This window comes from Chinchilla lanigera, unplaced genomic scaffold (genome assembly GCF_000276665.1).
Source record: "Chinchilla lanigera isolate Chin_1 unplaced genomic scaffold, ChiLan1.0 scaffold00036, whole genome shotgun sequence".
Lineage (NCBI taxonomy): Eukaryota > Metazoa > Chordata > Mammalia > Rodentia > Chinchillidae > Chinchilla > Chinchilla lanigera.
Genome location: NW_004955437.1, coordinates 8160823 through 8177005, shown reverse-complemented (window position 1 = coordinate 8177005; position 16183 = coordinate 8160823). Strand labels below are relative to the sequence as shown.

The 16183-nt window shown below is 57.9% G+C and overlaps 1 protein-coding gene across 6 annotated transcripts in view; it reads left to right on the top strand.

Annotated features, from left to right (window-relative positions):
- Nucleotides 1–10282, top strand: part of Frs3 (fibroblast growth factor receptor substrate 3) — a 15828-nt gene extending 5546 nt beyond the window's left edge. The window contains exons 2-7 of one of the 6 annotated variants that reach the window (XM_005389701.2): nt 1682–1824; nt 4323–4411; nt 5807–5993; nt 7862–8023; nt 8688–8845; nt 9082–10282. In XM_005389701.2, the coding sequence (XP_005389758.1) occupies nt 4346–4411; nt 5807–5993; nt 7862–8023; nt 8688–8845; nt 9082–9978 (1470 nt within the window). In that variant the 5' untranslated portion in view covers nt 1682–1824; nt 4323–4345 and the 3' untranslated portion in view covers nt 9979–10282. Of the gene's footprint in view, nt 1–1681; nt 1825–4322; nt 4412–5387; nt 5994–7861; nt 8024–8687; nt 8846–9081 lie in introns of those variants that run through there. The other 5 variants (XM_013517053.1, XM_013517056.1, XM_013517054.1 and 2 more) reach the window with 5 other exon arrangements.
- Nucleotides 10283–16183: the final 5901 nt, after the last annotated feature.

Here is a 16183-nt window from a genome sequence, read left to right as displayed (position 1 = left end):
GACCGCGTCGCACCGCGCTGCAGTCTCCGCTCCCTCCCTAGGAAGCCCGGGCGGGCGGGCGGGCTGCAGAGCCCCGGGGCTGGGGGCGGGGACCAGGCTGGACTCCCGGCCGACCTCCTCCATTCCCTGCGGGCGTCCAGAAATCCCCCAATAGCCCCGAACCAGGCAGCTTCTCCGCCCAGGCCCCACCCTCCCCCACCCTGGAGCCCCCGCACCCCCTCACTCCGCAGACCCGAAACGCCCACACACGCACCACTCTTTGGGGGGTGCCTCTCAGTGCTGCCAACGTCCTGAAATTCCTTGGATCCTTCCTGAGCGTCCCCACCGTTGCCTTTGCTCCATGCCTAAATCCAAAATTCTTACCTACATTCCTTGCCCCAAGCCATCTTACACAGCTTTAGTCCCTCTGAGGGTCTGTACCTCCTGTCCTCAATCCATACCTGTCCCAGATCAGCGCCTCCTCCCAACCTCCTGTCCAGCGTAATCCTGGATGGGTTATCTGATGATGTGTCCCCCCTTGCAGAAAAAGAGATGGAGTTAGGACAGGTAACCTACCGAAGGCTCTGCCGGTAGTTCTGGCTTCGCACGTCACTCACTGCCAGGCAGCTTAAGCCCAGTGTTTCCCCGGGCACCTGACTTTTCAGGCTGTGCACAGTTGCTGCACCTGCTCCTTCTTCCAAAGAACAAGTCAGACCACGAGGGTGGGGGTCCTTCTACTTGGGAGTTATGCAAGCGTAGCATGCAGGGTACCGGTCTTGGGAATATTTTTCCAGTGCAGGAAGTGGGATTTTTTTAAGGGTTTGCAAAACCCAGCTGTGTTGACTCGTCTACCTGGGGCCAGATGCCCTCAAAATGTTGGCTTGTTGCTAATGTTTATGTTAAAATTGAGCCTCTCCAAGCTTGGGGAACAGTCAAGTCAGTCCATCTTCCAAATGCGAGATTGAAAGAGGCAGTCCTGGAAGAAGAAACTTTTTTTGAACGTTGACCTTACATACCTATCTCGAAAAGTTACTTCAGCTAAAAGCCCCGCAGTTACAGATGTTTCCCTTAAAAACTAAGACCTTGGGGTGGGAATCAGGCATGGTGAGAGGGATTGACCCTCTGGAATCTCCCAGATACTAAGGAGTAACAACGTGGGGTAGAATAGTGGCGTCCAGCTGGACATGGTGGTGCATACCTGTAATCCCAGCACTCAGGAGGCTGAGGCAAGAGGATCGCTGTGAGTTCAAGGCCAGCCTAGGCTACCTGATGTGTTTAAGGCCAGTCTGAACGGCACAGTGAGACCCTGTCTCAAAGAAAAACAAGTAGAAACACAAATATTGGAATATTGGCATCTGGAATTTCTAGTGCATTCCAGTGTCCTTCTGAGAAAGCTGCTTGTAGAGTTAAAATTCTCTGCAAAGGTAGGGTGGTGTTTTGAGTGTTGCTTGTAACAGAATTCAGAGAGGATGTAAAGGTGACTTAGTAGGTCTTGGACTCTTGTACACATCAAATTTATTGATGCTGGGAGCTGGTGAGGGGCTTGAAATCTGTGGTCCCTTTGCCCATGATCTTACTTTCTTCATTGGTGAACTCAGAATAGATGTCCTGGGGGGATGGACAGTCAGCTGGTCAGTTTCCAACAGTTAGGGGTGTGGCTGGAGGGTTTCTGTTAATCTGTGATCTCTGTCTCCTGTGCTAGGTGAGCCCCAGGTGTGTCCCAGAGGGATCCAGGTGACTTCTCTGCAGACTCCGCCATGACATCCCACCAAGGACAGGGGGAATAAAGTGGGCACCCTTCCCCATGCCCCTCCCATGGTCAGGTCCTCTAATGGCCTGGTTGAGGTAAGAGCTACACGTTGGCATGTTTGGGGGGGTATGGGTCACTGGAGTGCTCAAGCCTTTCCATGCTCAGCAGAAATGTTAGAGAGCTAATCCCACTAATTTCGAAGCAAGTTAACCCTTTAAAACTGGATTAGAACTGGTCCATGGGTCTGTCTCTCTGTCTCTTTCTCTTTTGGGTGCTTTAAACAATTTGTTTAAGGGGTTTGGGGGTTTAGCTCAGCGACACAGCGCCTGCCTGGCAAGCGGGAGGTCTTGAGTTCGATTCCTGGTACAAAAAAAAACCCAAACCCAGAAATAAACAATTTGTTTAACTGAAATGCCATACACTGACTTCCACTTACTTTGATACCTCTTTTCCCCATGGTGATTTAGAAGGTTTTTTTTGGTCTTTTTGAGACAGGGTCTCGCTATGCAGTTCAGGCTGGCCTTGAGCTCACTTTGTAGCCCAGGCTGGTCTCGAACTCACAACAATCCTCCTGCCTCAGCCTCCCTGGGATTACAGGCATGCGCCGCCGCGCCCCGCCATTTAGAGGATCTTCAAACCAATACCAGTATTTCAAACATACTTGGCCATTTGGCTGTACACCTGCACAGTACCTCAGCAAGAAATCTTTCAGCAAGAAAAACACCAAAGAGGAAAGACCTGACACAGTTAACTGGGTACAGTGAGAATCTGCTCCAAATACTTGTTTCTCTGAGGTCAGGGTGCCACACACCTGTTCAGTTACGAAAACCATCCTCACAACACAGGACGATTTTTTATTTTATAAGCAGGGCCTAGAACATTTAGCCGCTAATTAGGTGCTGAGTGGCAGAACTCCATCCCCAGCTTATGCCATAAATTCATAGGGAACAGGTTCCGGCAGCTCAGGCTCCGTCCCATTGGTTCTCACAAAGTCCGCTTCTCTGGGAGGGGCAGGCTGGCGCTGTTGAGCCCAGGTACCTTACTCTTTGGCCTGCTTTTTCTGATCATTTTCCTTGACACATCTGAGGACACTATCTCAACTCTTTGAGTGTGTAATATGCTCAATATGAACATTAGTCCTGTGGGCAGGGGTAACACTGTAGGCTCTTGCAGTTTTGCCGTGCTGTTTGTGTGGCCTTCCTTTTTGCACGGTACCCATTCCCTTGATGTCTGCAGTATCAACGCTTTTTGTAGATTCACATGTGTGTGGCCAAAGGAACAGCCCGTATTTTCTAAAAGGCCTGGAGAGCGTTTCCCCTCCTCTTTCCCTTTGTGTTTGTCATTTTGGCCCATTACTGGAAGGTGGTGGTTCTGGCTGAAAGGTGCGTTTCTCTTTTCTTTGAGGCAGGGCTCCCGATGCAGCCCAGTCCAGGCTCAAATTTGCAATCCTCCTGCTTCAGCCTTCTGAGTGCTGGGATGACAGGCACACAGCACACCTGGCTTCGTCCCTGTGTTTCTTGTTCCTTTCAGTGACTCAGGCCTGGCTGGTATCCTCTGCATCTTGGGCACAGCCCTGATTGTTGTGACGTACTCCATGTGCCACAGTCCTGCAGGGAAGAGTAAAATAGACCCGCAGTCACCCCTTTGGTCAGTGGGGAGCAAAGCCAGCATTTTGTTTTTGTTTTGAGACGGGGTCTCACCATGTAGTCCATGCTGGGAACTTTCCTGCCTCAGCCTCCTGAGTGCTTGGATTACAGGCATGTGTTATCACACCCAGCATATCCAGCTTGTTTTTGTTTTGTGGTTTTTGGGATCAAACCTGGGGCCTTTTGCAAACTTGTTCCTCATTCTGCTACCTCCTTCTTACTGTACTTGTGGCTCCAGGAAAAATATACTACTCCTCCCCTGCGCCTCTCACTGGTTAATAAAAGTGGGCCAGCCCAAGAGGTCTCTGTTTTTGCCCAATCTGAGGCACTACCCTCCCAGTCCCCAGAACCTGTAAATTTCTTTTTTGTCTTTCTTTATCCCTCACCATCCCCCCGTAAGCAGGGTCCATGGTTATAAAATGTGCTGTTGTAAGTGTTCAGTCTTTTGAATATGTCCTTATGCTCATAATGTAACAATTCATTTGAAGAAGACATCAAAAAGATACATTTCAGGTGGATGTTGGGATAATGGTTAAGGAGGAAGAGAGAAAACTGGTATAAAGGGGAAATGGGTAAGGGATAAAGAGAGGAAGGGGAGGGGTATAGGCCAGGGTATCTGGGCCTCGCAAGGGACGGTGTCTTAGCTGAGTCCAAGTGAGGGCTTGGTCACTTCCGGCCCCTCCCTCCCATCCCATCCCGTGGGTTGGAATCCTGCATACTTTCCAAGGTCCAGATGGATGCTTCCGAGAAGGCCTCTCCATCCCCCTACGTGAGTGCTCAGCACTGTCCAGCTTGAATTAATGTTTAGCCAAAGTGTCTGCCCCGGATGAGGGTGAATTCCTTGACGGAGGGTCTGTGTCTTCCAGTCTGCTGGACAGAGTCGGCAGTTGCAGGGCCCAGGCCGCTTGGAGCCAGGCGGGTAACCTGCTTGTCCCGTTTCCTCCTAGGGCAGGCCAGCTGCGCTGACACCATGGGGGGCTGCTGCGGCTGCCTGAGCAGAGACAGCGTCCCCGACAACCACCCCACCAAGTTCAAGGTACCCAGAGCCTCCTCCCTTCCTTTCCCCGTAGCTTTCTGGGTGCAGCCCTGAGCTCTCGAGTGCCACAGCTTCTCCGGGGACAGTGAGGTGACAGGCTGAGGTCCGGCATGGGGAGGTAGCCTGGGTGAGAAAGGCCCAGACGGGGCTGGGGGTTTAGCTCAGCGGCAAAAGCGCCTGCCTGGCACGCGCAAGGTCGTGAGTTCGGTTCCCGGTACCGGAGAAAAACCAAAAAAAAAAAAAAAAAGAGAAAGGCCCAGACCTCTGCCACTTTTGACTTCTCTTGTTGGCACCAAAAAGAAATGCTGTCCTGCAGGAACAGAGTGGTGCTTTAGGAGTGTTAGTTGCTGCCTGCATTTCTGTCACTATGTATACACCTCTTTTTTGGAGAAAAAGTTGTGCTTGGTGCCTGGTGAGCCCTGTGTGTGTGGTTTGCTATGGGGAATGAGGCTGGGCCTGCCCTATAGGGGGCGCCACCTCCCCACGCTGGGCACATTGGGTGTAGTTGCCCTACTCACCAGAAGAGGGCGTCCTTGGGAGCTCACCCTTGTGGGAGGTGGCCGCAGAATCTATTGATTATGCCTTAGACCTGACTCTACCCAGGACTTACAATTTTGGTTTGTTCCAGAAGGGGAAGGAAAGGATACTGGGGATTGAACCCAGGACCTGTGCACTGAGCTATATCCCCAACCTTTTTTGATTTTTTAAAAATTTTTGAGACAGGGGCTGGGGATTTAGCTCAGTGGCAAAAGCGCCTGCCTGGCAAGCGCAAGGTCGTGAGTTCGATTCCCAGTACCGGAGAAAAACCAAAAAAAAAAAAATTTTTTTGAGACAGGCTGTTGTTGCATAGTTAACCAGGCTCCTGTTTCAGCCACCCAGTGTGCTGGGATTATTACAGGCATGTGCCACCACGCCCAGCTGATTTTTTAAAGTTTTGAGACAAGGTCTTGCTAAATCACTAAATTACAGGGTCAGGCTGGAGCTTGTGATCCTCCTGCCTCAGCCTTCTAGTGTGCAGGGATTGCAGGCTTGCACCACCAGGCCCGGCACAATTGTACATTTATACTTAACCCCCTTCCTCATGAACATCTGGTCGTCGGATACTAAGCCACGGGCTGCCACAAGTCACCTAACATCGGTCATCTAATCGCCTGGTCTTGGAGGTCAGCTACCTGCCTCTCCCCTCTGTGTCCAGATGATGAAACGGAGGCCCCAGAGGTGGATCTGCCCTGAGAGCTCAGGTGGATCTGGCTGCGCTCTGCCCGCCGTGCTGCAGTGGCAGGGGTTCGTGGTGTCTGGGGCGGGCACATGAGAGTGCCAGCCTCCCTCTGGCCCAGCCCTGCGTGCCCCTGCCTTCGGGGGGCTTGGGTCTCACTCGTGACCCTGTCCCCCCAGGTGACGAACGTGGATGACGAGGGGGTGGAGCTGGGTGTGGGGGTGATGGAGCTGACCCAGAGCGAGCTGGTGCTGCACCTGCAGCGGCGCGAGGCCGTGCGCTGGCCCTACCTCTGCCTGCGGCGCTACGGCTATGACTCCAACCTCTTCTCCTTCGAGAGTGGCCGCCGCTGCCAGACCGGCCAGGGTGAGTGCGCCGGCCGGCTGGGCTGGGCTGGGCTGGGCTGGGAGGTTCAGCGCGTGTTCTGGCGGGCTGGGAAGTTCGCTGTGGCCTCAACAGGGGGCTCCACACTCAACCCAGCCCTGGACTTGGCAGGAGTCGCCCAGCACGGGGCAGGGTCTTGGCCCAGGGCACACAGCCTGTTACTGCAGGACTTTGTAGACTCTCAGGCCATGGCTCTTCGTCCCTTCACTCACGGGGACTCCAGCCAGGCCCCCGTGTTGCACAGCCTGGTAGGACCAGGTCGCTGTCCTTGGCCAGGCCTTTCCACAGCCGCACATGACTCTTGCCCTGCTGGTCCAGCTCCAAAGGGCTTTGTTGCCCTCAGTGGGGACACACTTTCCCCAACTTCCAGTCCTGTGCCCCGAGCCTGTGAATAAGGAGGGGGACAGGGCAGGCGGGGGACACTGGCTCCGTGGAGTGAGATGGGGGAGGCAGGACTTTTTCACCTTTGCCCACAACTGAGAGTCCCGCCCGTGGGGCACCCTCCTTCCCTCCTTGCGGCCAGAGATGGGGAGGGGCCTGTTCGTGGGATCAGGGCTCTGGCTGCTGCAGCTCTGGCCCTGACTTCGAGGGTCCAGGCGTAAGCCCTACAGAGGGTGTCCTGCCTGGCAGGCGCTGACCACAGGTAGGGCCTGTGACTGCAGAGGGATAAGCCGCAAGACATTCCCGCAGGTCACGTTGCCCCCTCGTGCCCGGGCCTGGGAGTCATGGGCAGAGGCAGTAATGCTGAATGAGCAGAGGGAGAGGAGGCCACCTGGTCCCTAGGGAAGTTTCATCTGTGTCTGGCTGCCCAGGCCCTGGCATGGGCCTCTTCCAAAATTTAGGCTTCTGTATCTGCTGGGTCTCACCATCCCCTGGCAGAGCAGTGCTTCTGCTTCCACTGTCCTTCCTATCCTGTTCCTGCAGACCACAGCTGTCCATACTGGATGTGACGGTGTCATTTAATAATGTCCTTACTGCCCCATCTGCAGCCTGTGCTGTGTTGGTTGTGGGTCTGTGCACACACACTCGCCCCAGGTGGCCTCCCCAAGCCCCAGGTCCCATCATGGCAACACTGCAGGTGGCCCTATGCCGGGGCCATCCGAGGATCCCGAGTTCGGTGTGCCCCAACAGTGTCCTGCCGCTCCCGGGACACTGAGCGGCCAAGTTGGAGATGGAAGGACTGAGAAGCCGAGTGCACCCAGACCCTCGCCTGTCCCGACAGGTCGGCCTTCAGCTGTGCCTGTCCTTCCTGCTTCCTGCCCCTGAGCTCACGCTCCAGGAGGCAGGGACCTGTGCACAGGAGGCCTTCACCCTGTAGCCAGGCGCTGGGCTAGCTATCCAGTGACAGCTGTAACCAGCGCAGATGCTCTAGCTGTGGCTGCACTGCTGGGCAGATGTGTCGGGCTAAGGGCTGGGAACTGGCAGGGCTCGTTTTTCTGGAGAGCAGGGGTGGCAGGCAGGTAAAGATGGGGAAGGCCTGTGCATCTCATGCCATCATTGTCCATGGCGATGTCGCCCACATACACGGGGGATATAGCTGCAGGGCTGTTTTGGCCCCAGGGTAGTGGATGCGGTGGGTTGGGCTGGGGCAGATTCCTTGCCTACTGTGTACAAGGTCCTGGGTTCCATCCCTAGCTCCCTGAAAGATACAGCGAGTGTAGCTGTGGGGACAGCCCCTGGCGCCCAGCTGCTTCGGTTACTCGGGATTCTGGAGTGTCCCGGAGGATGTGAGGGTGAGGAGGCTCGGGCTGTGGCTCGGCAACCCCTCCTGCGCATGCGCACTTGTCCAGCTCCTCAGCCATCTGCGCGGGCCTGGCGTCCGGCTTCCATCTCCTCCTCTCCTTATCCAGGGATCTTTGCATTCAAGTGCTCCAGGGCCGAGGAAATCTTCAGCCTCCTTCAGGATCTGATGCAGTGCAATAGCATCAACGTGACGGAAGAGCCAGTCATTGTCACCCGCAGCAGCCACCCTGCCGAGCTCGACCTCCCTCGGACCCCCCAGCAGCCCAACGGTGAGGCGCCCCCCCACCCTGGGTCCCCAGCGAGAGCACAAGTGCAGACCCTGGAGACACAGGCGAGTGGGGAGGGGTGGGTGCCGGGAGCCAGCCTGCCAGGACATTCGTTCAGGACAGTCTCCCATCATCAGAGCCACTCCGGAGGGTGGTTGGGGCCTGCGCTGGGCCAGTCAGGTGACTTGGCTGAGGCTGTGGCATCCTGGGCCTTGGATCAACTCATGGTCTGGAACAGGCAGGAAGATGTTGGGTTTCCATGGAAACCACTGTCTGGAGCTTCCTGCCTCCTTCCTTGGGCCACACACGCCTCCCCTGGAGCCAGCTCTGGCGTGTCTGGCCAAGGCTCTGCCGCAGGAGAGCCAGAGCTGCCCGGCGCTCACTGCCCGTCAGGGACAGAGGGTAGAGCCGCAGGGCTTGCTTTTGAGGAGCTTCCCTGGGGCTCCCTGGCGGTGTAGGGTGAGCAGGGTGCTATGGGTGGTTCAAGGAAGGCGCTCCTGGAGGAAGTGAGGCGGCCAGCTCGGGCTGAGCTCAGAGTGGCGGTGCACAGGGGCTCAGCCCCGAGTGGCCCCTCCGTTAGAGGCGTTCTAGGACCCAACTCGCACGCGGTTGCCAGCCGCTGTCAGGTGGTTTAAACACCCCTCACCTGGCCTGTCTCCCGGCCCAGCTCTAGGATACACCATCTCCAGCTTCTCCAATGGCTTCCCCAGCTGCCCTGGAGAGGGCCCGCGATGCTCCGCTCCCCGGCGGCCGTCCTCGAGCAGCATGCGGCACCCCTCGCTCGGGGAGGAATCCACGAATGCCCTCATTGCCCCCGATGAGCAGGTGAGCGGCAGCCTGGCCCTGCCAGTGTCTGGGTGGGGACGGGGTTTGAGAACATGGCCACCTCCTACCAAGAAGGATCATGGGAAGGGGAAGAAAAGGAAGAAAGGCCATGTACCAGGAAGTTCTGGAGGCGCGGGAGGAGGGGAAACTAGGTTTTTCCCCCTGAGCCTCTGACCTCCCGTTGTCCCTCCTGCCCTCCCTTCCTCCGGGCCCTGCTGCACGTGGACGTCCTGCAGTCACACACCTATGTCAACACTCCTGCCGGTGAGGTCGACCACCGCAGGAGCCGGCATTGCCTGCAGCCACTGCCTGAGGGGCGGACGCCCTTCCCCTCACAGGCCCGGGAGCCTGGCCCGAGGGACCCGCAGGTCTTCCTGCAGCCAGGCCAGGTGAAGTTCGTGCTGGGACCCACGCCTGCCCGGCGGCACGTGCTCAAGTGCCAGAGCCTCTGTCCCAGCCTGCAGGACGCGCCCCAGCACAACAACAACAACGAGGGTCCCTCCGAGTGTCCCGAGCAGCCCAAGTGCACCTACGAGAATGTGGGCGGGGGGCTGCAGCGCGGCCCCGGCTGGAGACTGAGCCCCGAGGAGCCGGGCTGGGGCGGCCCGGCCCCCCGCCGTGCCACGCTGCTGCACTACGAGAACCTGCCCCCGCTGCCCCCGGTGTGGGAGAGCCACGGCCACCTGCAGGCCGGGGAGCCCGGGGATGACGGAGACTCGCGGGACGGGCTCACGCCCTCCTCCAACGGCTTCCCCGAGGGGGAGGAGGACGAGACCCCGCTGCAGAAGCCCGCCGGCTCCCGGGCCACCGCCCGCGGCCATAGTGGCTTTCCCGTACCCTTGACCCGCCGCCGCGGCTCCCCCAGGGTCTTCAGCTTTGACTTCCGCCGCTCAGGCCCAGAGCCTCCGCGGCAGCTCAATTACATCCAGGTGGAACTCAAGGGCTGGGGTGGCGAGCGGCCCAAGGGGGCCCAGACCCCCTCCACGCCCAGGGCCAAGGGGCCCAGCTCGGACTCTTATGCCGTGATCGACCTTAAGAAGACTGCGGCCATGTCCAGCCTGCAGCGGGCACTGCCCCGAGACGACGGCACCGCCCGGAAGACACGGCACAACAGCACCGACCTGCCCGTCTAGGTGCCGCCTTGCCGGCCGACCTCGGTCGCGCCTCCGGGGCTGCCGTGCAGAAGGCACCAAGGCAGACCACGTGCTTCCCTGCGCTGCTGGGGGCCCTGCCACCGTCACCCCGAGGCTCCTGGTCCCCAAGCCGTGGAGGGGAGAGGGTGGCCAGGTGAGGGAGCCGTGACGCCAACTGTGAAGGGTCCTTGTGATTGCATTTCCCCCACCCTCTCTGTCCATTTGTCGGCTGTCTGTCTGTCCATTCATGTGTGTGTTTTTTTTGGTTGGAATTTTGGAACATTTTGTACCTGTTGATTTTATTTATCAGTTTATTTTTCTATTTATTGTTTTAAATGTAATTTAACATATTTATTATTAATATAATTATTTTTAAATTCTGGCCCAGCGAGTGGAGTCATCCTGCGGAGTCTTCTCTGGGAAGGGGTGGGCGTCTGGGGTGGCCTTGGCTTTTTTGACAAGTCTGTGGTCACTTTTTCCTGTCTCCCGGAAGCCCTGGCCTAGAACTTGACTTGCTCAGGTGAAGTGAAGGGACAGCTGCAGTCCCCAGTTCCAAGAGGGCTGGGAGGGCGACTGCCGCGGGATGGGGCTGACCCCGAGGCCGTGCGCTGTCTGGGGCCCTGGCCGAGCCTCCTGCCTGACGAGAGGCAGGGGCCACTAGTGTGCCCTTAGGCCCTGGCTCCCACGTGGCTGTGGGGCACCCTTAACCAGCCCGGCACGCTTGAGTCTTGGTGAGACCATTAAACAGGACTTGAGGAGACACGGTGTAAAGTGTCACTCATGTCACCAGTGCCGGGCTTGTAAAGCGCAGCTTTTCCGGAGAGTGGCCAGCGGGGCCCCCAGGTCTGACAGTGCCCGGTGCCGCTTATCCTGCCCAGCGCCCTTCTGTGGCAGGAGCCCCTTTCCCCTCAGCTGTTCTTTCTTTTTTTTTTTTGAGAGGCTCTTGCTGTGCAGTTCAGGCTGGCCTTGAGCTCACTTTGTAGCCCAGGCTGGCCTCAGACTCAGAATGATCCTCCTGCCTCAGCCTCCCAAGTGCTGGGATTACAGGCATGCACCACCACACCCGGCCTCCTGTTCTTTCTGCTTCTTCCACTCGAGTCCACCTGGAGAGGATGCCATTGCCATCGAAGCCGCGAGGTTAATCTAGGAGAACTCAGTGTCTGATGACCACTGGGCGCAGGGAAGGAGTGAGGCCGGGGTTCGTCCTCAACTTGGGGACAGGCCTTGTCTCTGGGTCCTGTTTGTGCCCAGCTCCTGCTCTGTGTCCTGTTCCTCCCCAAGGCAGCAGCCAGGGCAGAGCCACTGCTGGGTATCAATTTCCAGACACCCTGCCTGTGTGTCAGGCCCTCCCGGTGCTGGGTGGTGGTCTCTATGTTGTCAGGGAAGATTGGTCACAGCAGGACCAAGAGGCCCTGCAGTGAGGCCCAGTGGGTGCAAAAGGGCTGCAGCCGCACCCTCCAGCTGGCACCAGGCCCTTCTCCCCTTGCTGTCCCTGGAACTTGCAGGGCCTGTCCCATGTCGCGGAAGTCAGGCGGTGGTGGTCTGCTCAATGTCCCAGTCCTCTGACACACCTGCTCCTCTGGCTGTGTGGTCCCAGCACACAGGGCAGCTGCAGGCAGGTGTGGCCCGGCCAGGATCGGGCTCCTCCTTGCTGAGGGACAGTGGTGGCCACGGCCAGCCGGGGGCTGGTGGACGTCAGAGACGTACTGGCTGACGCCGCTCTCTTGCTGTCATAAGCATGTGCTTCCCCCCGGGCCTTGGTGTCATGGTGAGCAGGACGTGAAGGCAGACAGGCTCGTCCAGCTGTCCTCACTCGGGGCCCGAGCCTTAGGCTTAGCAAGTCATCGCCCTCGTTCCCTGGGCCACAGAGCTTGCTCTTATCCCCGGGACCCCCACACCAAATTGTTGCTGCAGTCAGCAGCCGACCTTCTGTCCCCTCCCCTGGCCCCGTGAGGTCCCCAGCAGGAATTCTCCCTCAGGAAGGGCAGGGGAGAGCAGACAGCTTTCCTGGCGGGAAGGGGCGGATGGGTGAGGCGCCTGGGGGGCGACTGCCGCCCCCGAATGTGAGCCGCCGGCCCTGCCCACGGCAGGGTGTGGCACACAGAGGGGGTCAGCCCCCAGCACCAGTGTGTGTTTGCCCAGCGCGCCCTGCTCCTCTTTAGGACAGCGCCCTGCCCACACCCCAGGCAGCGCTTGGGACAGGCCAGGCCGGCATCCTGTCTGGAGTGACCTGTCGGCCTCCCAAGCCCGTTCCTGTGTAACTATGGCGCTTCGCAGGATGTGAGCACAGGCGGCTTTCCACAGAGGTGGAGACCACTTATCTCCACCCGGCCTCCCTGGGCAGGATCGTTATCATCCCCGCACAGAAGAGGAAGCGGCCGGGAGGGGAAGCGGCCTGCCTGAGGCCAGGAGTTAATGAGCAGCTTGCTGTGGGGCTGGATGCCAAGCATGTCTGCCCACCCCAGCGGCTCTTGGCCCTGCCTGGCCTGCAGGGGTCCGCTACCCTGGACGGGGGCTGTGGAGATGCTGGGGCTCCCTCTACCCAAGTGGGTCAGTTGGGTCCCAGCAGCGCCACATTTCAGCCCTTGGCCCTCAGGAACCCTGAATTCCAAGCTACCAACCAGAGGTGGCCCTGGTCCCGGCCTGCCTGACGCCCACCTGTCCCGCTTCTCGGCAGCTCGCAGCCCCAGAAACACCCGGCCCTGCAGCTCCTCTGGGAGGGGCTGGCTGGCTGCAGAAGGAGGCTTGGACTGGCTGCCCTGTCCCCTCCTGTCCTGCCCCTTCCAGCCTCCCAGGTCAGGCTGGGTCGGGTCAGGTTGGGTCGGGTCTCCATACCCTGAGCTCTCAGGGCGCTCAATCCAGCGTCGCAAGCAGAGCGCTCCACGGAGGCAGACAGGCCAGTGACGCGAGACCCCCGTGCCTCTAGAAAAGCCATGGGAGCCTTGGAGGAGGGACTGGGCCGGGGTGGCAGGCCGTGTGGACCGAGGCAGAGTCCAGGAGGGTCCTGGGTCCTGTTGGTCAACAAAGCCAGGACCGACTCAGGGATCCCTTCAGCAGCTCCTGGAGATGCTGATCCCGTCTGCTCACGCACGGCCAGGCCGGGGAGCTCACCGCCTGAGAGGCCCTCCCTCCACTCGGCCTGCGCAACTCCCACGCTTCCTCCCCTGGTGCCCAACACAGCCAGAGTGCAGGGACCACTGGGCACCTCCCAGCCATGCGACCGCTGTACCCCACACACAGGGTGTTCACAGGGTCCAGCCGAGGTGCCCATCCGAGGAGCAGCGCTCGGGAAAGGGCCCCTGCTCTCTGCACTGCGCCAGGCTCTTCCCAGCACCCTGGGAGCAGCACCTGGGCCGGACCCGACTGTCAGCTCTCTCCAGCTAGCGCCGTCCTTATTCTGGACATTGTGCCTCTGACACAGCCCGAGTGAACGTTTACTTAACTGGCTCTCCGGCTCTTGGTGTCTTAAACCTGCCCTGAAACGACAGGATCTGTACCACATACACACCCTCAGCCTTCCCTGCCCCAACCCCCTCCAGTGCTGCACTCTGGCACGGTATGTATGTATGTATGTATGTATGCATGTATGTATGTATGCATTTAGCGACAGGGCCTGGCTAAGTTGCCCAGGTTGCGCTTGACTTTGTGATTCCTCCTGCCTCAGCCTCCCAAAGCGCTGGGATTCCCCACGCCTGGCTTTCTTGGCTTGTTAAATTAAAATCTGAACGGTCCGTCCATTCATCCTGGCAACATTTCTTCTCGGCACCCTGGGTCTGTCCTGGACTTCAGAAGTGCCAGCTCTTGCTGGGGACATGAAGCGATGGGAGAATGGGACAGGGACCAGGAGAAGGGGCCAAGAGGGGGGGTCCCCGCCACTGGGACAGTCACAGGGGCACAGCTGCCATCTGGCGCTCATCCTGGTGTTCCCAGAAGCTCCTTTCTGCAAGTTGGGTGTGGACACCTTCTCAGCCCGTCACCAAGGCATCCTCTCGGCTCCTGCACTGCCCAGCAGGTGGCCTGGGCATGGACGTCCCTGCAGCCAGTGGACTCCTCAGGGTCTCCTTCTCCCTCTGCTCTTGGGCAGGGACTCCGATCCCTTGGCGTCCTCTCCACCACTGCTTCCGCTCCCCACTTTCCACCCGAATCCCCAGGGTTGGTTGTGGGGGGGGCTAAAAGAGTGCGGGGTGAAGAACAGGGCCTGGGAAAGGGGCAAAAGGCAATCAAATCTGCCTCCTCCTGACCGTGCTCGGGGGTATCAGCTCTCTGATACCTAGCAGGGTGGGGAGGGGCAGTGTACACAGCTACGGGGGCCTCGGTTCCCCAGCAAACACGGGACAGTGGTTCCAGGTACAAGGTCTGGTGGCACAGGTGGATCCTGACCAAGCTCCACTCCTGGAGCTGTCGGGCTCCCAGCAGGCAGGATCCTGGGATGTGGGCCTCTCCCATTTGATGCTGGGTGACCTCAGGAAGGTGGCTCAACCTCTCTGAACCACTATCCTCGTCTGTCTATTAAGGGGACTGAAAATATTTACCCCATCACTTAGTTGTGAATTAGGTAAAACTGAGTAAGAACACTTGCAGCAGGTGTGGGATGCTTCCTGCAGGGGATGGACTGTGAGAAGGGTTAGGAGAGGGAAGAGGAGTTAACCTTTTCAGAGGGAGAGAACCAAGGAGCAGATGGAAACGGGTAGCAGGAGCAGACTGAGAGCTGGGCGTGGTGATGCACACCTATCATGCCAGCCCTCGAGGAGGCTGAGGCAGGAGGGTCCCAAGGTTGAACCCAACCTGGGCAACTTAGCAAGACCCTGTCTCAAAAAAAAAAAAAAAAAAAAAAAAAAAAACGACTGGGGCTGTAGCTTAGTGCAGAGACCCTGGGTTCAACTCCCAGAACTGGAAAAAAAAAAAAAAGTAGTCCAGGATGGGTGGGAAGGTGGAAGTCGTACCCAAAAGGTGAGCAAGGGCCACAGTGGACAGTGGGAAGGGCAGGTGCAGAGACCAAGCAGAGATGGGGGCAGATGAGGAGGCCACGGCCCTACCCAGCCAGTCACAGGAGGGGAGCCCCCTGAAGGGGGCCAGAGAGACCCCTCTGCTCCTATCACAGGAAGCCCCCAACTCCCGCTCCCAGTGCCTTGGCCTCCAGAACTGTGGGAGACAGGTTTCTTGTTGGCACCCCCAGATTTAGGTTGCATTTTAAGGGGTGCTGGCAATGAGTATGAGAAAGCAAAGAAGGGATGGGGAGGCTGTGGGGTCTGAGGCCCCACAGGGGGAAGAAAGTTGAGTGCTGGCATGGGGAGGGGATGGGTTCCCGCTGGAGGGCACAGCCAGGTCCCGGCAGGCCTGGGGACACCAGCACGGACAGGGCCCGGCCAGGAGAGAACGCCTTTAGGTCCTTGGATCTGGTGCTGCAAGAGCAGTGTGATCAAAATGTACAGTGAATTTTAAAACATAGATTACAGTAAGAGGCACATCGACATGAGTGCCCCTCCCCCGCACCCTCCCTGCACTTCAAACACACTCATCCTGCTATCCTCGCCACATTCTGCAGCAGCTCTGGAGCCCCGTTTCCTGAGGGTCTTCACGCAATGTGATCGAAAATACAGTGACTGCTGCTGCCCAGTGCCATAGAAAGGCAGGCTCCTAAAAATGTGACACTAGCTAGCTGGGCATGGTAACACACTCCAGTAATCCCAGCACTTGGGAAGGTGAGGCAGGATGATCGCTGTGAGTTTGAGACCAGCCTAGGCTATATAGAGTGAGTTCAAGGCCAGCCTGAACAACATAGCAAGACCCTGTCTCAAGGCCGGGCGTGGTGGCGCATGCCTGTAATCCCAGCACTCTGGAAGATTGTTTAGGGTTCAAGACCAGCCTGGGCTACAAAGTGAGCTCAAGGCCAGCCTGAACTGCATAGAGAGGTCCTGTCTCAAAAAAGGCAAAAAGGGGCTGGGGATTTAGCTCAGCAGCACAGCGCCTGCCTGGCAAGCGCAAGGTCGTGAGTTCAATTCCTGGTACCGGAAGAAAAACAGACAACAAACAAGGAAACAAACAAACAAAAAAGGCAAAAAAAAAAGAAAAAAAGAAAAAAAGAAAAAAAAAAACCCTCTCTCAAAAAACCTAAATAAATAAAAAATAAAAACATGACACTGTGTCTTCAATGACCTTATTCACTGGCTCTGGCACTGTGTGACTTCTGGCTTTTCCCTAAAGT